The sequence below is a fragment of the Barbus barbus genome (genome assembly GCF_936440315.1).
Source record: "Barbus barbus genome assembly, chromosome: 33".
In the NCBI taxonomy this organism is placed as follows: Eukaryota; Metazoa; Chordata; class Actinopteri; order Cypriniformes; family Cyprinidae; genus Barbus; species Barbus barbus.
In genome coordinates, this window is record NC_136761.1 from 26,539,563 (window position 1) to 26,562,608 (window position 23,046).

Sequence of the window (23,046 nt, forward strand, 5' to 3'; positions counted from 1 at the left end):
TGTGATTCAGCCTATACATTTTAAATGAGAGGGGATAGAATTAATCTAAAGGACTGATTGCACTTCCATCATTCAGATGAGAATGTGGAGCGTGTGGCAAATTTCTCCAATTTCATCCACCTGTCTTTACATGTCCGTTAAGGGACATTCCTCAATGACATGGAGAAACACAGTTATGATTCTCCCCTTTTTTCACCCAAAACTGACATTTTTGGAAAGTTGTGGTAATAGACTGCTTATGCAAGTCTCTCTCTAAGGGGCCTCTTCCTGTCTCTGAGGTCATCGGTAACCAATTATTCTGAAGGCTACTACAGTGACCACAGAAGTATTTGGACACTTGGGTTACACTTAAAAAATGTATGAATGCTGTGGCATTAGATGACAAAAGCAAGTGGAATTCTTCTTAAAGAAAGAAATAAAGCACAAGCACAGTTTACATAAGCATAACATTTTAAATACAAATAGTTACATTTGAAACAATGGATGTACTGTTCAAAATGAATTCAGTAACATATTCTGACACTTCTTGGCTGTGAAGCATTAGTGGATTGCGTTTATATAGTTATTTGATTCTCTACACCTGTGGTTTACTCTGTTAGGACACCTGTGTGAACTTGAGGAGAAATGACTTCGCACGTCTTCGAAAAACAACCTTGACACCTGCTGATTTCAGTCAAAATGAGTCAGTCTCTAGAATCATTTTTGTATTATTTCCAGACACTGTATCTTTCATGATGCATTTCTAATGTAGTGACATTCATACATTTTTCAATGTGGCCTAAATGTACAGATGGCTGCACTTCTTAACATTACAAACAATGTTAAGCTAACATTTAGTTAGCCTAAAAGCACCTCACATCTCCTAAAGCATCGAAGCATTTAAAAAAAAAAAAAAAAGTGCTATTTTTATGAATAATCTGCATATTTGAAGACTAAACAACTACAAATGGTTTTATTTCTGAGGCTGGTAAATTGAATATATGTACACACCTATGGTATCCGTCCTTTAAGTATGCATAAGTACACTATGCAATACAAATGCTCCTCGTTACACTAATTACACAGTGGCCCCACTGATTCCTCTCGGCTGACATAGACCAAACAAAACATAGCGTACAGCAACAAATGACAGTGATGACTCATGCACTGCTGTTACTGGATCTTAAGCACAGCGTCTACTGTTAAATAACTCATCCAATATGCTTCCTATTGTGTCTGATATGAGAGTGCTGTATTTGAGGCAGAGTGGGAATGTCAGTTTTGAGGGCCCTGCTGTGAGAGCTTGACTCTTACACATTCACGGAGGCTGGCAAACAAAAACAAGTTGACTCCCCAGTTCCTCTGAGCCGAGCCTGAGCTTATTATCTCTATTTATGCCAGCTTTGCACAGTGTCAAGACAGCTTGATGGGAACAAATGAAAGTTTCAGAGGTTGAGAGCCACGGTTCTTGCCGTCTGTTATTATTTCCTACTCAAGTTTCATCAAGTGAAGAATAAGAGGAATTATTAATCCAGAGATGTCTTTTCTAGAGCAGGTTTTGCATAGCTCAACAAACACAATGCTCACAAACAAACACTTTTTAATTTAAGAACTTTAACACCATGATGTTTGCTTTACATGTGTACTTTCTCATCAGTTGCCAAATAAGTTAAACATCACTTAATTCTACTTCAACATTGTAATGCTACATCACTGAATCAGTGTCTCTCTCTAAACACCACAATAAATGCAGTACTTTGAAATACAAGTAACAGCACCAAATGATGTGTTTTGTGAAATACCATAAAACCGACCACATAATTAGACTCATCACAATTAATTACATTCAGTTCGCTGCAGACGTTCTGAGGTTCTCCACGTTTCATTTTCCACGTTATCACGTGACACATTGCATCACATCTAGTGTTATTTTGTACCGGGACCGAGGATCCCATACGCTTTCAGAACATATTTACAATCTCAACAATAACGTATCTATTACTTGATGACCGTAAATGAGCGCTCTGCCACATCTGCATTTTTATTTCACAGCCATCTGTTCTGCTAGCCGTGGTGTTTAGCTTTCACAGTTTAATAATGAATCAGAGGCTTTGAAGAGAACAAGTACCACAGAACAATATACATGTTCATTATGGCAATAATGGGACGGCAATCTCATGATTGACCATCTGCCCTCTTGTTTTGGAAAAAAAATGTGAAGTCTCATGAATAAGGCAAGACGTAAAGGAAATGTAATGAGAGTGGAGAGGATGAGATAGATATTTATCAAGCAGCGATGTATTAGATTCAGATTACACTGAATTTTATTTAAAATGACTGAGATGGTCATTTATTCAGTGATATTTCCTATGGAATAATGGACATATTCTCCACACATTTGCATTAAATACACAATGTTTGTTCCACTGTATTGCAGTTTTGCCCAGCACTTTAACATTATTACTGTACAGCTTCTTTAAAATAAACAAGACCCCATTCAAAGAAACATCTACATTTCCTCTGATCAAACATTGCAAGTCACTTGTGGATTCAATAATCGGTTCATTGTCTGTAAAAGACATTGGGAACGCACAGACCACCCTTGTGTCATTCTTTGGGGAAGTATAGCTTTAGCCTCGCTTAAGGGACTTCGCAGCCACTTCCCCTGCTCTCCAGCACAGCAGGAGTGCTCTCTTCCCAAAGTCTTAATCCCCAATCCTTTTCCCCCCTGCCTTCCTTGACAAAGGATTGGCGTGACATTGCTTTTCAGTTCTTATTCAGGCTAGGTGTCTCCATGCTATTACTTCCCGGACAGAGTCTCTGGCATCCCAAAAGGATGGCAAAGGCTCGGCGAAAGTCTGCGTTGAAGGCGTATATGATGGGGTTGAGAGACGAATTGGCCCATCCGAACCAGACAAAAACATCAAACGTTGTTGGACTGATGCAAGGGAGACTGGCCGATGTTTGCTTACAAAACGGCACCATGCAGTTCAGGACGAAAAAGGGCAACCAGCAGCACACGAAAACCCCCATTATAACCGACAGCGTTTTTAAGACTTTCGTCTCTCTTTTGAAGGACAGTTTGAAGGAGCTCTCCGAATCCACGTTGGAGCTGCCGCCCATGCTGTCATGGCGGATCTTGGCACTTTCCGCAGCTCTTTCCAGAGCCGAGATCCGTCGGATTTGCTTATGGGCGATTCTGTAAATCTGAGTGTATGTTACAATCATGATGGCGACGGGAATGTAGAAGCTGATGAGCGAGGATGAAATGGCGTACGTTCGGTTGAGGCTGGAGTCGCAGTTGTCCGTAAGCAGAGCCCTGCGAGACGCATTGACCTCTGGAAAGCTTATCGGCTGAGCCTTGTGCCATTTGAGCTGCACCGGGATGAAGGAGATGAGAACGGACAGGGTCCAAGCAATGCTGATCATCACAAAGGCCACTCTGGGAGTCATCTTCCTCTCGTAGCGAAACGGGCTGGAAATGGCCCAGTATCGGTCCACACTAATAACGCATAGGTTCAGGATAGACGCCGTGGAGCACATGATATCGAAAGCCACCCAAATGTCACAAAACGCACCGAAGGGCCAGAAGCCTGTGACCTCTGTCACAGCCTTCCAGGGCATGACCAGAATGGCCACCAGCAGATCTGACACGGCCAGCGAGATGACAAAAAAGTTGGTGACTTTAGAGCGCAGGTGGCGAAACTTTGTGACAGCTGCACAAACCAGTGTGTTCCCGAGCAAAGTGGAGAGGATTAGAACGGACAGAAAGCAACCGGTCAGAACCCGCGTGGAGCGGTCGCTTTCCACGAAGCCGCTGTCAATGACCGTCAAGTTCAAATCCATCACTGCCAGCTAATATCTCTCACTGCATCATGAGAACTAGACATGAAGTGTTTGAGCAAGACGTGTCACACCTCACGTAAGGGCTTTTTTCACACCAAAGTTCATATTTCCATTGCACAAAACACTGTCCTGCATTCCGGTGCCAATAAAGTCCTTCAGGTTCAGTTCAGTTATACTGGCATGCCATTCAGAGAAACATAACAATATAGTTGTAGCATCCTGCATCCATCGAAACAAAGTCTGCACAGTTTTTACTCACCCATCCAGAGTTCCCTTATATATCTTGTAGAGATCATGTAGTCCTTGTGCTATAAGAGGCACGTTTCAGATTGCAAAGAGGAATAACCTGTTCTTGCATTTCTGTGTGTCAACAAAAACACCAAACTAATATTAAGAGAGTAAATGCATAATATATTATTTATAATAACGAACAAATACATTTAAACTCACCTGTTATATGATACTGAAGCGTTTATTTCTGCATTTATCCGAATAATGTTGCACTGTTTGTTATTTGACCTGTCTTCTCCGTAAACAAAAAGCGATTCATTTGAATAAACAGGAAGGAAAAGTTGTTTCGTGAGCGTCCTCGGTGAATGACTCTCGCGCACCGTTATTCCTTCGGGATGCGTTCAACGTGACGAATGCGCGTCTAGATCGGTGAGACCCGACGCCGAGTGACATGACAAACACACTTCACACCGAGATGCGTCGTGCCAGAGCCCGAGGGGCTTCAGAAATTACTCTAACAGTAGGTCCGGTTTTAGAGACTGTGCTGAAAAAAAAGAGAGAACAGCATTGAGTCACAGTGAAGCTCAGCGCACGTGCGCGATGCGCTCTCATGTTACGATTGAACTTGAACGATTCATGATCCATGTTTTTAATTAAATCTTTATTTTATGCTCAGGCTATGAATTGCATGACTGCGTTTGATTATCATTGTTGTACTTTTTTCTTCAGTAGGCTACTGCATGAATGAATTGATAATTCATGCATTCATTAATTCACTCACTCACTGGAGTGATTTACTGTTGATGTTAACCTGAAATAAGGAAATGTGTCGTAAAACTCTCATATTTGGATTGTCAGGTGTTACAAGTTAAATCAAGTCAACGAGGCCACCTAATGGGGAGTCCCATAGCCTACTAACCAAATGCGTTTCTTCATGCTTTTACATTACGCTCTTATTAATATCCAGTGTCACTTGTTAGAGGTCCTCCTCAAAGACTCGTTATTAAAATGCTATTTTCTGCATATTAGGTTACTAAATGTTTGCAAAATTATTTTAGCAAGATATAAAGCCAGCACAGCATATTTCCTAGCTATATTCTGATGCATGCAAAATATTCAACTAATGATCTTATCTGATAAAATACTGATAATAGTCCGGCTTAATCTCCTAATTAGTCATTTGTTACAGTGAAATGCCTCTGTATGATTAAGTAGTGAGTCATACTGAAGACCTGAATGTAGCCTATTTAGTGTGGATTATTTCCTAGAGTAGTTTGCACTGTTATTGTTCCTAATGTATTTATGATTGTATTGTTTGTATTATTATTATTGTTTAAATATGTAATGCAGTTTGGAGGCAAGTATAGTGTGAAATGATGTTGTATGCCGGTCATCAGTTTTCCACACAAAATTGTTGGAAAAAATAAATAGCAAGATGCACTTTTTATGTAATGATTAATGTACAATGTCTTCTGAAAAAAAAAAAATCTATATTTTCAAAAAGTTGAGTATAAACGGGCATGATGAGGGTATGGAAGATAGTATAAAAAGTCCTATGCAAAGATTTTTTTTTTCACTGAAAGAGGGTATGCTCTTGAAATTTGATCAAATCTGCAATTTAGTGCAACTGTGAGACAGAAACCTTTGTGATGACGAAGACTCCTTTTGGTGGGTTTGATGCAACAAAGCTAGATCATGAGTAGATATTAAACTGACCTCAAAGCAAGATGAATGCTGTTTAACTGGTTTATTCAACCTAAGAACAGGTTACTTTTAAAAGAGGAGACATGCATTAGATCTATAATGGGCTATACAATTGTCTTTTTCCTGTGTCTTTTTTTATGCAACAACTTGGTTCATCTTGCAGTGCTTTGAAAGACTCAAAACGAGCATTGGTTGTCAGAAAAAAACACACATTGTCTTTACCAATAAATATTGTTTTTCTTAAAAGTGACTTTTTCCTTTTATTCTGACAATGCATTTTTGATGCAACGTTCTACAATAAATTTGAAAAACTTTTACTGTTTTAAAAGCATACATGCACAATTTTAAATATTGATCCTTGTGCATATCAAATTCATTGGTAGTCTCATGATGTGCACCATCACTGAATGCTTAAATTGATTATTACTATAATCACATCAGTCACTGAAACTTAGAAAGGATCCATTTCCTAAGAACCAAATGTACTTGGTTGTAGAGTTTCTGCTCCCTGAATGCTGATTATTAGACTTGATAAGAAAACAAATATGTTTTAGAGAAAAATAGGTTTCTAAATAGAAATACTGATATTTAAAGCCTCAGTATATAAGATGACAAGGCATGCTGACACATATCATTTCCCTCTGCGGCTCTTTCCTGATTAAGGTCAGTCTGTTTCAAGATCAGATCCAGATCAATGCAGACATGGCTACTGGTTTCTCAGGTTGGATTGATGAAGGTGGACACTTGAAAAATCATCAAAGACACGCTGATCTGTGAGTTTAGATTTGGCCACCAGCAGCCCATAAATCACAGCTTCAAAGCAGACAATCTGTCTGGAGTCTTGAGAGCTTTTACACAAGCTCCAGCTGCTTTTGCTCCTGCCGTTTCAAAACAACGCCTGACATGTATGAATTCTTTCAGTCATCACTGTTTGCCGCTGTCTGACTTAGTTTATCTCAAGCAACAAATCTGAAAGTATTGGTAGATAACACATTTTTTGGGGGCTGGAAACCAGTAAAACCTATATCATCCCCACACCCCTCATGTGCATGTAATTTAAAAGTATTAACCAAATAGTTGTAGGTTCTGTTGTCGCGTTGTTAGCGGTTAGCTTGCACATATAGGTTTGAGCACGCCATTTTTTTAAACCATAAACAGACGTTGGTTGTAGTAATTTTACCGTTTTATGTGAGTAACTAACTAAGACATTAGCTAATTTGGAGCCTCGTTTCAGGGAAAAAATGTCATTATCTCTTAACTTTAGCTTTTCTTAGCGCTAACAGCGATCTCTTTCCCTGTGTAGGTTCTCTCCACAGAGGTGACCACTCGGGAATAAAGTTGTATGTAAGGTAAAATGGCCTTATGATCGTTATTATCAGCCAGAGAAATTATAGTGTCGTGGATTATGGCAAAGGTAGAGGAAATTCATCTAAAATGAGTAACGTTAACTGGGCCTCATCATATTTTTCTTCCCTGGTGTGTGATACCGAGCAGCCGTTGTCTGCGTCGTCAACTGAAAAATGATAAATCGATAAAGGTAAGGGATTATTTGTGCGCAAATTTTGACTGTGCTACCATACCTACAGATTATTAACAGTCGAGTCTTATTAAACTCTTATTCTATTGATATATTATTTTGCAGCCTTGTGCTACAGCCACTGATGGTTAAGGGACTGTGATGCTACCAAGAACCCCTAGCTTGCTTGATTGTTCGAGGTAATGTTGTTCTTTAATGTGGTCATTTGTGGTAATCCACAAATGTGTTGTGAGCAGTTTCATGTAGGAACTATCTTCTTTCTACAGATAGCAACGCCAAGGTCATGGGTTCGATTCCCAGGGAAGGCAAGAGCTGATAAACTGTAACTTGAATGCAATGTACGAGCGTCTGCTAAATGCATAAATGTAAATGTTAAGTGATTAGTTATGTTAAGTATTAGTTATGTATTATTTTAATAATGAACACACTGGTTTGTAGTGCAAACAGTTTTACCATTTACGTGTTATTTCCCTACAGCGGCTAATGAACCGGAAGTCTCACACATTCACAGAAAACGGCTTACGTCTGCGTTGAAAAATAAGGTGAATTTAAAACTATTTTCTTTTAAAATGAGTGATCTAAAACTCAGTAGTTATAGTACGCCGCCTCCCTACTCTTTTCACTCTAATTTCTTAAATAAATAAACCTTGATTTCTCTTCGAATCATATGTTTGGGGGCGGGACGGGGGATACATTAAAGAGTCAACTCAGACATTCGACAGTCATAATTGAGTTAACACACAGGGAAAATGTGTTACGGACACCTCACAGATACAAAAATAATGTTTTATGTTTTGATTAAAAGATAGCATTAAACGTCAGCGAAACCCTAAGAATTCACTTTTTTTTTACAATAGTGCTGTCATTATAACGTTATGTATATGACTGATTAATGTTCTGCATTTCTGTTTTTAGCTGCGCGTGCTGAAGATGACCAGTAGAATGAAGCATTTGATAGCAAGTTTATAATCAATGGTATTTAACTCATCATTTATCTAATATAGATGTCAGAGAACGACCAGGCTTTCCTCTCAACCAATTGCCACGATCCACGTCACCAGAGTTCTAATCACCCGCACCTGCACCTCATCAGCGAACAATCACCACACACTTAAAAGCACTCTCCTCAATCACAACAGTGTCCGATCTTGTTGTAACATACAAGGACCGACGCTCTCAAGACTCATAGCTGAGTATACTACCTGACGATACTTACCTGTTGAAACTTACCTCTTGTTCTGCTCCTCTTCATCTTCCCCATCCGCAGATCCAGACGCTCGACGACGGACACTGTTGTGGTTACCACTCACTGGACACGTATCACGGCACACAGAGCACTCCCCTGCACGCTGGAGGTTCCCGCTGTCATCATCCCTGTCAAAGACACAGTGACTGAGTTTATCCCGGCTCACGGGTCTCCTGTAACTCCATTGACTTCTACTCATCTCAAGAATACCAACCCCTCAGTTCTTCCGATTCCAGATTCACTATTAAACACCTTTGTTCTTTCACTAACCTGCTGTGTCTGACAAGTTCATTACAGAAGATCGGACCTGGACAGCAACATCATGAGTACAGCTGATCCCTTCCAGGAACTTGTCGACACACTCAAGAGGATCCTCACTCATTCCACCTCTCCTCCCGCACCAGCTCCAGTACCTTCTCCAGCCACTTCCGCATTCAGCTCTTCTTCGCCGATCATGTTCGCCAGTCCCATGGCCCGACCAGCGCCGTTCTCAGGTGATCCCGAGGAGTGCAATGGCTTTTTGTTACAATGCTCACTAAATATTGATCTGCATCCTCAGATGTTCACCTCCGATCAAGCAAAAATTGCCTTTGTGGTCACCTCGCTCCGGGGACCAGCCCTCAGTTGGGCCGAGTCGATCCTGAGCCAAGCCGGTCCCGCAACACATTCCTATGTCCAATTTCTCGCCCACTTCAGAGAAGTATTTAGCAGCTCACCGGGGGACTCATCGGTAGGCGAACAATTATTTAAGTTACGTCAAGGCTCATCGACTATCCATCAACACGCTCTGAAGTTCCGCACCCTGGCAGCCACGAGCGGTTGGAATGAGCCTGCACTACTTACTGCCTTCCGACAAGGCTTAAACCCCCGGTTGAAGTTACATCTCGCTGCTTATGATGATACTTATGGGCTCGAGAAGTTTATACAGCTCGCCATCCGCTGCTCGAACCGTATGAAGGCATGTCTTTCTGATACTCCCTCACCATCTGCCATTGCTACTCCTCCAACTTCCCAGCCAGAGGCCAGACCCTCACCGGAACCCATGCAGACAGACATGTTTCGCTTGTCCCCCTCAGAACGACAAAGAAGAATCGCTAACAACCTGTGTCTGTACTGTGGTGACCCAAACCACCGAATCTCATCATGCCCACAACGTCCTACTCGACTTGCGGTGAGTGGCATCCAACCTACCTTTCCCAAGATGAACCCTTTAACTTCCAATGCACATCTGATAATAGACTCTACTCCACTCCCAGTTACCATCCTCCTCGACTCCGGCTCGGCCGGGAACTTCATCTCCGGCGATCTCTGTCGAAGGCTCGACCTCCCGATCGCCGCGACAAAGACCACTTACCAGATCCAGTCCATAACCGGTATGCCACTCACTCCCAATCTTGTTGAGAATTGTGTTGGACCGTTGCAGCTTCGCGTAGGGCAACTCCATCAAGAATTCATTCACCTGTTGGTACTGGAAGAGGCAACTGTTGATGTCATCTTGGGTCTGCCCTGGCTGGTGAAACACAATCCAATATTATCCTGGAAGTCTGGCGAGGTGCTAAAGTGGGGTTCGTCCTGTTTCCCTCAATGTTTCCCGTACTTACCTCGACCTACTCATTGGGCAACCGTTTCACTTCCCCTACATGCCACCACTATCGAGAGTCCGGTGGATCAAAGATCCGTGGATATCCCTTCTGAGTATTCTTCTTACAGTGACGTTTTCTGCCCCCAGCGAGCTGCCAGACTTCCACCGCATCGGCCATGGGACTGTGCAATTGACCTGGTTCCGGGTGAGCCTGTACCACGAGGAAAGATCTATCCCCTCTCACTACCTGAACAGAAGGCCATGGAGGAGTACATCGAGGAAGCCCTCCATCAAGGCTATATTGTACCGTCCACGTCCCCTGCTGCTTCCAGCTTTTTCTTTGTGGCAAAGAAGGATGGAGGTCTACGTCCGTGTATCGATTACCGTAAGCTCAACCAGATAACTGTCAAATTTCGCTATCCCCTTCCTCTTGTCCCAGCAGCCTTGGAACAACTCCGCGGTGCCACCATCTTCACCAAACTGGACCTCCGCAGCGCGTATAACCTCATTCGCATCAGGGAAGGGGATGAATGGAAAACCGCTTTTGTGACCCCTACTGGCCACTACGAATATCGGGTCATGCCCTATGGCCTCGTCAACGCCCCTTCCGTTTTCCAGGGGTTCATGCATGAGGTGCTCCGGGAGTTCCTTCCCCGGTTTGTGTTGGTCTACATTGATGACATCTTAATCTACTCCCGGAGCCTGGCCGAACATCGCCAACACGTTGCGGAGGTCCTCCAGCAATTACGAAAGTTCCAGTTATATCTGAAAGCCGAAAAATGTCAATTCCATCAAACAACCGTTCATTTCCTGGGGTACATCATCAGTCATGGTGGCATTCGCATGGACAAGGGGAAGGTGGAAGCCATCACCTCTTGGCCCCAACCCACTACCATCAAGGAACTACAGAGATTTTTAGGATTTTCTAACTTTTATCGTCGCTTTATTAGTAACTACAGCACCATAACCAGTCCCCTCACTGACCTCCTGAAGGGAGGCAAGAAATCTCTCCATTGGGGCCAAGATGCGACCGACGCCTTCAACCGCCTTAAGGAAGCCTTTACGACCGCACCACTCCTAGTCCATCCCGAACCCAATTTACCCTTCACCGTAGAGGTGGATGCCTCTACTACCGGAGTGGGTGCGGTTCTCTCACAGCAGCAGGGGACCCCTCCGAAACTCCATCCATGTGCCTTCTTTTCTAAAAAACTCAGCCCGGCGGAGAGGAACTACGACATCGGAAACCGTGAGTTGCTAGCTATCAAGCTAGCGTTAGAAGAATGGAGACACTGGTTGGAGGGAGCCAACCACCCCTTCCTAGTCTTAACAGATCACAAAAATCTAGAGTACTTACGAGACGCCAAGAGGCTCAATCCTCGTCAAGCGCGGTGGGCGCTGTTCTTCACTAGATTTGATTTCAAAATTTCATACCGTCCAGGTCCTCGTAACATCAAGGCTGATGCCCTGTCCCGGGTTCACTCTCAAGAAGAGGTCTCCGATGAGCCCGAGGGGATCCTCCCTACCAACATTATTGCCAGCCCCATTGTATGGACCTCTCCTCCAGTTGTCTCCGATCCTCCTCCGGCCAATCCGCCGGGCTGTCCCCCGAATCGCCAGTATGTACCCCAGACTCAACGCACGCCTCTCATCCACTCCTCGCATACATCCATTGGTACAGGCCACCCAGGGGCCAACGCTACTCTCTCGCTGCTAAGCGATCGCTTCTGGTGGCCAAACATGGCAAGGGATGTGAGGAGGTTCGTTCAGGGCTGTCCCGACTGCGCGATATCCAAGAGCTCACGTCATCTCCCTGCTGGCAAACTGGTACCACTACCCATTCCCAATCGTCCATGGTCACACCTAGGAGTAGACTTCATTACTGATTTACCACTCTCAGATAAGAATACCTGCATTTTCGTCATCATTGATCGCTTCTCCAAATTCTGTAGACTCCTTCCTCTCCCTGGACTACCCACCGCTATACAAACTGCCGAGTTACTCTTCAACCACGTCTTCCGCTACTTTGGAATCCCGGAGGACATCGTCTCCGACAGAGGACCACAGTTCATATCACGGGTATGGAAAGCATTCTTCTCTCTCCTAGGTGTGACCGTCAGTTTGACCTCTGGATACCATCCTCAATCCAACGGGCAGACTGAACGCAAAATCCAGGAAATAGGGAGATTCCTGAGAACCTTCTGTCACGGCCGCCAGAACTCCTGGAGCCAGTTCCTAGGCTGGGCCGAGTACGCTCAAAACTCCCTTCGGCAAGGCGCCACTGGTCTCACTCCCTTCCAGTGCGTACTCGGTTACCAGCCTCCCCTATTCCCATGGTCAGGAGAACCATCTGACGTACCCTCGGTAGATCACTGGTTCCGGGAGAGCGAGGGAGTCTGGGACTCGGCTCATCACCATCTTCAGCAGGCAGTGCGCAGGCAAAAGATCTCCGCCGATGCTCGTCGCTCGACCCCACCTGATTATCATCCAGGACAAAAGGTTTGGCTCTCCACACGGGACGTCAGGCTGCGCCTGCCTTGCCGCAAGCTTAGTCCCAGATTCGTTGGCCCCTTTACCATTCTGGAACAGGTCAATCCGGTAACCTTCAAACTACAACTACCTGCACAATACAAGATCCACCCCACATTCCACGTCTCACTCCTCAAGCCGTATTTTCCTTCTGTCTCCCCAGAGCCTGGTCCGGTCGAGGAACCCCCTCTCCCTCTCATCATTGACGACGGTGCTATCTATAAAGTCCAGGAGATTTTGGATTCCCGGCGTCGGGGTGGTCAACTCGAATATCTAGTCGACTGGGAGGGGTACGGCCCAGAGGAACGCGCTTGGGTTCCCAGGGATGATATACTTGACCCGGATCTATTAAGTGAATTTCATTCCAACCATCCTGATCGCCCTGCTCCTCGAGGACGAGGTAGACCACCACGACGCCGGGGTCGGCCCTCAGGAGCGGGCCGTGGAGAGGGGGGTACTGTCAGAGAACGACCAGGCTTTCCTCTCAACCAATTGCCACGATCCACGTCACCAGAGTTCTAATCACCCGCACCTGCACCTCATCAGCGAACAATCACCACACACTTAAAAGCACTCTCCTCAATCACAACAGTGTCCGATCTTGTTGTAACATACAAGGACCGACGCTCTCAAGACTCATAGCTGAGTATACTACCTGACGATACTTACCTGTTGAAACTTACCTCTTGTTCTGCTCCTCTTCATCTTCCCCATCCGCAGATCCAGACGCTCGACGACGGACACTGTTGTGGTTACCACTCACTGGACACGTATCACGGCACACAGAGCACTCCCCTGCACGCTGGAGGTTCCCGCTGTCATCATCCCTGTCAAAGACACAGTGACTGAGTTTATCCCGGCTCACGGGTCTCCTGTAACTCCATTGACTTCTACTCATCTCAAGAATACCAACCCCTCAGTTCTTCCGATTCCAGATTCACTATTAAACACCTTTGTTCTTTCACTAACCTGCTGTGTCTGACAAGTTCATTACAATAGAATACGCTTCATTATTTATACAAAATAACTTTATATTACGACCAGAGGTGGGTAGAGTACCCAAAAACTGTACTCAAGTAAAAGTAAAAGTACTTGTAGAAATATTTACTCAAGTAAAAGTAAAAGTAAAAGTCTGAATAGTTACTTGAGTAAGAGTAAAAAAGTATCGGATAAAAGAACTACTCAAGTAGTTAGTTACTCGCTACTTTGGATCATATACTGAATATAGTCTATTTAGATGTATAGATATTTAGATAAAATGTATATACACACACACACACACACACACACACACTGCCGTTCAAAATATGTTTTTTAATGTAATTTATTTCAGTGATGCAAATGAATTTTTATCAGCCTTTAAGTCAGTCTTCAGTGTGACATAATCCTTCAGAAATCATTCCAATATCTTGATTTATTGTCAATGCTGTTTTTTCAGCTTTCTATTCATAAAAGAATTGTGAACAAAATGTCAGAGGTTCCAAAAAAAGCAGCAAAACCCTGTTGAAAAAACCAGCATATGCTGGTATAGGTATGTTTTGAAGCATGGGATGCTGGTTTAAGCTGGTCCTAAAATGGTCTGACCAGCTTAAGACCAGCACATGACCAGCTAAGGACCAGCATCTTGCATACGAGATATGCATCTTATATGAGATAAATAATATATACACGATATATATATATATATATATATATATATACATAAACCGGCTGAAATCACTCGTACCCTACCTGATCGGACAAATCCAGTCTTTTACTCTGCCTGTGTTAGTTTGAGTCTTGTTAAAGATTGAAATCCCTGCTGCCAAGATGCTCCTCTGCCGGACACGGATTATGGAAAGTGAAACTTAAATTGTTTCTGAAAACTTAAATTGTTTGAAAGTGAAACTGAAGAGGAAGGAAGATGGCGGCGCGATCGATCGCTGCGGCTGCTCCGGGTCCCAAAGACGGTGCTTTTATGTCGTTTAATGTCGTCTGTTCGTCTCCAAATAGTGTCAGTTTACCGCTAACTCTTAAGGAAATCACCCCAGAATTCATCTATGATCGCCAAAGTCTTTTGGATATCAGCAACGCTTACGTACACCAACTCTCGCCGGCGGCTACTGAGAAGCTACGAGGCCTTTGTTTACTGCTGGAGCCGGACCTCGAGACCGCGACCTCGCCTACTGACGCTACCCGCACAAGGCAGCGTCGCAAGCGGTGTGAGAGAGGACGGAAACGCGGTAAGCGCGGAGGTATACGAGCTAGGCTAAGAGCTAACCCCTCAAGACCGGCTCTTCCAACACTCATGCTCTCAAACGTCCGCTCTCTGGAAAACAAACTGGACTTAATTCAACTCAGTCGATCTACACAGCATGAGGCAAGGGACTGTTGCGTGTTTGTTTTCACCGAAACATGGCTAAACGACAACATCCCGGACTCCGCCATTCAACTGCACGGGCTATCCAACTTCCGAGCGGACAGAGATTCATCACTGTCTGGTAAGACACGCGGAGGTGGCTTGTGTGTTTATATCAACAAAGACTGGTGTAACAATGCTACGGTATTATCAAAACACTGTTCATCGCTGGTGGAGTTTATGGTTGTGAAGTGTCGACCGTTCTATCTGCCGCGGGAGTTCACGGCCATTGTTATCGTTGCGGTTTACATCCCCCCGTGTGCAAACGCTAAGGACGCGCTTCGTGAACTGTATAGCGCCATCAGCGAACAACAAACAAATAACCCCGACGGCTTTTTCATCATAGCCGGTGACTTCAACCACGCAAACTTAAAGACAGTTTTGCCAAAGTTCTACCAACATGTGAACTTTGCAACAAGGGGAAACAACACACTGGACTTTGTTTACACAACAGTTAAGGACTCTTACAAGGCTGTACCCCGCCCCCACCTCGGGTACTCCGACCACATCACTGTTATGCTAATCCCAGCATATAGACCACTTCTCAAACTCACCAAACCAGTTGAAAAGCAGATCACAGTATGGCCAGACAACGCCACCTCAGCACTGCAGGACTGCTTCCAGGACACAGACTGGAACATGTTTAAAGAGGCAGCCACCTACAACAACCACACAGACCTAAATGAGTACACTGAAACTGTGACTGCTTACATCAAAAAGTGCACTGATGATGTGACAGTCACCAAGACCATCACCACACGTGCAAACCAGAAGCCATGGATGACAGCAGAGGTTCGTGGGCTGCTAAAGACCAGAGATGAAGCATTCAGATCAGGAGATAAAGCAGCCCTCAAAACAGCAAGAGCCAATCTGTCCTGTGGCATCAAAAAAGCAAAACGGTCATATGCCCAAAAAAACAACAACCACTTCACAGACAGCAGAGACACACGGAGCCTGTGGCAAGCCATTCAGACCATCACTGACTACAAGCCCCCGCCACAGGCCTGTGATGAGGACACATCCCTCCCCGATGCACTCAACCACTTTTATTCACGGTTTGAAATGCAGAATGACACACCTGCACAAAAACTGCCCACACCTCCCAACGACCGGGCGCTCTGTCTGTCCCCAGCTGACGTAAGGAAGACCCTATCTAGGATTAACCCACGCAAGGCTGCGGGTCCTGACAACATACCTGGCCGTGTTCTGAGAGACTGTGCTGCACAGCTGACAGATGTCCTAACAGATATCTTCAACACCTCGCTGAGTCAGGCAGTCGTCCCCACGTGTTTCAAATCCACAACAATCATACCGGTACCAAAGAAATCACCTATGTCCTGTCTCAATGACTACCGTCCCATAGCACTGACTCCAATCATGATGAAGTGCTTTGAGAGGCTAGTCATGCATAACATCAAAACCAGCCTCCCCAACACACTCGACCCGCTCCAGTTTGCATACCGTCCAAACCGCTCTACGGACGATGCAATTTCCTCCACCCTCCACCTGGCTCTTACCCACCTAGAAAATGAAGACTCCTATGTTAGAATGCTGTTCATTGACTTCAGCTCGGCATTCAACACAATAATCCCACAACAGCTCATAAATAAGCTAAACCTGCTGGGCCTTAACAATTCCCTCTGTAACTGGATCCTGGACTTTCTAACTGGAAGACCTCAGTCAGTCCGTGTCGGCAACAACACCTCGAGCACTACAACACTGAGCACAGGTGCCCCACAAGGCTGTGTGCTCAGCCCGCTGCTCTTCACACTGCTGACCCACGACTGCACTGCCAAGTTCAGCTCCAACCACATCATCAAGTTTGCTGATGACACAACAGTGGTAGGTCTCATCAGCAACAACGATGAAACGCACTACAGAGAGGAAGTGGCACAGCTGGCTGAATGGTGTGGCACAAACAATCTGTCCCTCAATGTGGAGAAGACAAAGGAGGTTGTGATGGACTTCAGGAGAAACTCCGTTGACCACCCCCCACTGACCATCGACAGCTCGACTGTGGAGAGAGTCAGCAGCACTAAATTCCTGGGGGTGCACATCACAGAGGATCTCACCTGGACCACCAACACCATGTCACTCTCCAAAAAGGCACAACAGCGCCTACACTTTCTCCGCCGGCTGAAAAGAGCAAGTCTCCCTCCACCCATCCTCACCACATTCTACAGGGGCACCATTGAGAGTCTGCTGACCAGCTGCATCACTGTCTGGTACGGGAACTGCAGTGCTGCTGACCGCAAGACCCTCCAGCGGACAGTGAACACAGCTGCAAAGATCATCGGTGCCCCTCTCCCCTCCATCCTGGACATCTTCCTTACACGATGCTCCAGCAAAACCAACAGCATCGTGAAGGACTCCACCCATCCCTCCCACAGTCTCTTCCAGCTCCTACCATCAGGAAGACGGTACCGGAGCATCAGAGCCCGCTCCGCCAGACTGCTCAACAGCTTTTTCCCCCAGGCTGTGAGAGCCCTGAACTCAAACCACCCCGCCCCCCTCTGAAACCCCATGCAAACCCCTACCTCCTGAACATGGACCACCCCCCACCACAAACCTTACCACACCAAAGAAAAACTGTATGGAACTTTATTTTTTTATTTATTTTATTCTTATTTTTCTTTACACTATGGACACTCTCCTCTATGTGCACTATGGACACTTTACACTATGGACCCTCACACTTTACACTATGTGCACTATGGACACTTACACACACTGCTGCGTGTGCACAATCTCACAAAAAACTCAGCAATATATGTATGTTTACATGCTCATGCACTACAAATCATCCTGCACTGTTCCCCAACCAGCTGCTGACTCAAATGTCTCTCTTTGCACATGTACAGTTTGTATTTTTTGCCTTCTATTTTTTAGTTTGTATAGGGTAATATTTATGTGAAGCATTCGTATAGTTGTATTTTTTATCCTTTATTCTTTTAGTTTGTATAGGGTAAATACTTATATATAGTATACTTATAGTTAAATCTGTTAGTAGTGTATAGGTTTATAGTGTTTTTTTACTTCATTGTTGTATGTCTGTATTTATGTAGCACCGTAGTCCTGCGAGACACGACATTTCGTTCCACTGCATGTCCCCACATGTAGCGGAATGACAATAAAGCTCAACTTGACTTGACTTGAAATCTATAGGGGTGGTTGGATTTATTCATGCACATTAACATATTTATTTAAAGCTTCCTTCTTTTCAGATTCTTATTCACAGCATTATCTTAATAGGCTGTATATTAACATATTGGGAGAAAACCGGTAGTTCTATGTGAAATCAAGACATTTGAGCACCCCCATATAGCCAAAAGCCATACAGCCTTGTTCTGTAACTTTTTGGTCTGTACTGCAACAGCAGTGACCCACTGAATGTGGTGACTGGGAACTGACACCTTTTTCATCCAACCTGAAACTAACAGCTTTCCTCATATCAACCAGCAAGTCTGTAGACTGATCAGGAAACTCATTGACTTTGAATGGATTTCAATCGAGTGTGTAAGCAATGTTCCAACGCCAAGAATGGACAAACTCAACTCTGGCTTTGTGTTAAGATAGTCATGCAGTGAAGATGATCACTGAATATGTTCTATAGTGTGTCCTGGTTCAATGGAGAGAAGCATGGCCGTCTGAACCTCTTTGCTGGAAAGTTTAGACAGAATTTATTAAACTGCTAAATAAATATGTACAATTGATTGTTTTTGTGTTTATTTGAATTGAACATATCTTTCCACTGTCATAGGTAATTGAATGGGTTAACAGATAAAATGTAAAAAATTACAGTATAATAAATTAAAAGTAAATGTTAAATTAAAAATTTTAATTAACAATAAATTTTTATAGTAAATTAAAAACACAATACTGGCTACTGAGTTGCATTACTATTACAGTTTACACTGTAATTCTACAGCAAAATTGCAGTAATCTGATGGCATTAACTGTGACTTCACAGCTAAATACAGTAATTCTACAGGAGCATACTGCTAAATCACAGTATGGAATAACTACTGTGAAGTCACAGTATACAGCTGTCATTTCACAATTATTTACTGTAAAAACTACAGTAACTAGTAGCCTGTAATTTACTGTGAATTTACGGTCAAATTCTTTACAGTGTGGATGACACAAAAACACAGTACAGGGAAGTGACGGAAGTGATGAATTTTGTAGAATGTGTCTCAGTGTTGCAACACGAGAGTATGTAGTGAATTGTGTGACTTCATTGGGTCTTGTCCGTGTCTCTGACTGGTCCAGTTCTAACCAGATGGGGTTTATAAATAAAGTAATTGCAGTGCAGCTGATGGCTCCCTTTGTGGTAGTGGACAGAGTCCAGATAAGGTGCCTGTATGTTTAAGTCTACATAATATTAGAGTTCAGATAAAGCTGTGAAGGCGCCTTCCACAGATAGGGTACAAAATATGGCTTATTTTTTAGCAAATGTGAAGAAGGTCAGTGTAAGGAGGTGCATAGCCTGCAGAAAATATTAATAATCAGCCTCAGAAGGACAAAATATTTACGGAAACTACAAAGTTATACATTCAGTCATTTATTTAATTTTAGATTTTTTTATTTGACTTCAGAAAGTGCACAAATTATGCCAATTATAGTAATAAGTAATTTGTTTAATAAATTGAACATACTTTCATGCATATATTTATTTATTTAGTTAATATATATATTGTGACTCATCAGCATTGCCCTGGAGAATGAAGCGAAACACCTGCACTCGCTCATCACGGCTGGATCGGCCACACCTGCGGCCCATTTGACTACTACATGGTGAAATGGTCTCCATGAAGCTGAGGACTAACGTGATATCTCTCACTGATTCTTTCAGATTCCAGCGTGTGACCGACCCAGCCCTGCCACGAGCACAGCACCGACTCACACCGAAAGGGAATCACTCACGGAGAGCACTGCATGACCTGTGCACCATTTCATTGTTAATAAATCCACCCTCCGGGGTATTTATTTGAGCTCTCCTTGTCGCGTGATTCTTCCACCCCGTCACAATATATATATATTTTGCCTTCAGAAATGGTACAAATTATGTCTATTCTGGTCACAATGTGAACACACATTGTGATTTTCTTTTTTATGTTGGACAGTCAGGAAGGTCAATTTGAAGGTCAGGGTACAAAATGGGACAAAACCATTATTTAAGGGGGATTCAGGCATTTGTTGTTTAAAACTAGCTAATTTTTATGCTACATTAATTTTATGTTTTGATACGAGTTTAACATATCTGATAGTTCTCGTCTCAAGAAAGGCTTTGTGCCTCTAATTTTTAATAAAGACAACCAATAGGACACAAAAGTGCACCTTATTCACAGGAAGACCCATGAATTGATTGATCTTGAAGTCTTCATATACAGATAGTCCAATTTCTGGCATAACGGTCTAAGAAAGCACTCTGGAAGCTGGATGTTCTTCGTCATTGGTCTCCTGAATATTCCACTCCTGTGTTGTTAGGGATGCTCCATCTCGTCAGGACGCTGCCAGCAGCTGCGGGACTGTCTGTTTCTATCCATCAGGCTTAATATTGTATACACGGCCTTCTTCAAGATGCACCACATCCCATCAGTACAGCCAAGAGAAGAGAAACAATACACAGCTGTGTCAGTTTAACTGACTACATCACTACCGCAACAATACAGACTTGAGTGTGCATGTTATATTTGCAACTTAATGTGAAGTTTTATGTCTTTATGAAGTTTTATGTCTATGTCTAGTATATATAATTGTATCCACTGAAGAGACTGAAATGCAAAAAGTCTGTAAAAATAGGGTCAAATGTACTTTTTATGAGAAGGAATTTCCCATATTGATTTGTCACAGGTGGTTGAAAAAGGTTTTCCCTATATTTTTGACTTATGCATTGTGCTGTAGGTTTAAAGAAATGTCCGGAAACGTAACGGAAAGTAAAAAATTACCTTTTCCGTTTTCAAAGGATTTTTTCTCTGACAGTCAGCATGAAATCAAACATGAATGAGGCAACAGAAAAAGTTGTTCTGAAAATATTCCCTTTATTTTCATAATGTAACATGATGTTCGTATTGTTACAATACAAGTCAAAACTTTAAAAAATAAAGTATAGCCTAGTGGTGATCATTTTTCTTCCTGTGATGAAGATAATAACATTAATTTACTTTACAAACAAGTTTGAGGATAGAGAACAACCAACACAGACTGGTCAAAATAAATACATAAATAAAATAAATAAATAAATGCATACTGAGTAAAAAAAGAGACATGTTGAATAAATATATAGTTCACATCTCCATAGCAGGGCGTCCGTTTAGTTACTTTTGTGACGTGCATCATTTGTTTTGCAGTGTGAATTCCAGTTTTGGATGAATTTAATGTTATCCTGAATGACCATCTTAAAACGGTCTGATGTCAGTCTTTCCAGGTTATGCGTTGTGAAGTTACAGTTGCCATTCGACTGGAAAAATCAAAAACAAAACATAAGCATTGCATTATTCTATGCTGCACAAATGCATTGTCTTTAAGACACAGGATTCTTTCTATAATTGAACAGATGTTAAAATGATGAAAATGTTTAACAAGAATTCATGGTGAGGTCAGGGGTTAAACAGACCAATGGACAGTGCAAATAATTCAAAACAAACGTCTTACCTTGACTTCAAGATCGAAATACTCCAGGTTGTCCAAAACGGTGAGAAATTTTTTCCATGTTCTTCTGGGTAGTACACTTTTAAGTGACTTCAGAAAATCGTACAGATGTTTTGCAAATAAGTCCTTGCACTCACACTGTGGTTAAAAAAAACAATCCCCATAAGAATACATTCATGCAATTTATTATTATATTTAAAGCAATTGTTTCAATGTTCTGTAATACAGAGAAATTGACATAAAATACTCACTGCATTGTTAATATCTGTAGGTGTTTGGACATCTACTGATTTACTGAATGCCTAGAAATTGAAACACAAGTCAGTTGATATCAGAGAACATGTGCCACATATAAACCCTTATTAGTCCATATTAGTAGGCAACGACAACTATTTCTCTTTTTAGACATGGTGTTAAACTGTTTAAGAACTAAATCGAGCACGCTCAGTATGGCAAGCAGCTACCAAATCACCTGTCAAAACACAAATCTTACATTCACTTACATTGAACTGAAGATCCTCAAGTCTTTCAAGCCTGTGAAGAAGTTCAGAGAAGATTTGAACAGTCATATCTGAGTTTGCATAGCTAAGAGCTAGCAGTGTGACGAGAAGACATAGCAGTTTCATGTTCTTGTTCGCAGGGATGCTTTCTAGAGATAATGATCTCATTCTGCACTCTAACCCTTATATACGCCATAAAGCAGGAAACTAATACCACATACGCTTACACCTAAAATATAGCCATGATGTAAACCAAGTTTCTAAATTGGTTAAAGTGGAAAATACTGGGGTTTCATTAAGCATGCCCACAGAGGAAAACTGGGTGGGAATGTATATGAACTATGAAAAGGTTAATTTTATTATAGTAAAAGTTCATTTTTGTTGTTATATAACAATACTGTGCACATAAAGATGAAATTCAATTGGTATTTTTTGTTTAAATAATTCTTAATTTATATAATGCATACAGCATGGTCTTGAAAGCAAAGGAACAGTCCTGATAGGGATACAAGGAATGGAAAGTTGTTTAAATATGAAGCTGGCACATGCAAGAGTCTCTTAGAAAGAAATAGTTCACCTGAAAATGTGCTCACCCTCAGGCCATCCAAGATGCAGATGAGTTTGTTTCTTCATCAGATTTGGAGAAATGTAGCATTGCATCACTTAATGGATGCTCTGCGGTGAATGGGTGCCGTCAGAATGAGAGTCCAAACAGCTGATAAAAACATCACAATAATCCACACCACTCCAGTCCATCAGTTAATATCTTGTGAAGCGAAAAGCCGCATGTTTGTAAGAAACAAATCCATCATTAAGACATTTTTAACTTTAAACCGTCACTTC

General features: G+C 42.8%; 2 protein-coding genes across 2 annotated transcripts; both read right to left on the reverse strand.

The window, feature by feature from the left end:
- Positions 1-2,745: 2,745 nt before the first annotated feature.
- Positions 2,746-3,825, reverse strand: LOC306852937 (D(1) dopamine receptor-like; the record flags this gene model as incomplete). Its single annotated transcript, XM_079390050.1, has 1 exon — positions 2,746-3,825. The coding sequence occupies one exon, from the start codon at positions 3,823-3,825 to the stop codon at positions 2,746-2,748; it is 1,080 nt and encodes a 359-aa protein (XP_079246176.1).
- Positions 3,826-21,078: 17,253 nt separating this feature from the next.
- LOC306853296 (uncharacterized protein) lies at positions 21,079-22,354 on the reverse strand. The gene is made up of 4 exons (XM_079390599.1): positions 22,207-22,354; positions 21,955-22,005; positions 21,707-21,841; positions 21,079-21,512 (listed from the first exon to the last, which is right to left on the reverse strand). Exons 1-4 carry the CDS (start codon positions 22,327-22,329, stop codon positions 21,366-21,368), a joined length of 456 nt encoding a protein of 151 aa, XP_079246725.1. The 5' UTR covers positions 22,330-22,354; the 3' UTR covers positions 21,079-21,365.
- Positions 22,355-23,046: the final 692 nt, after the last annotated feature.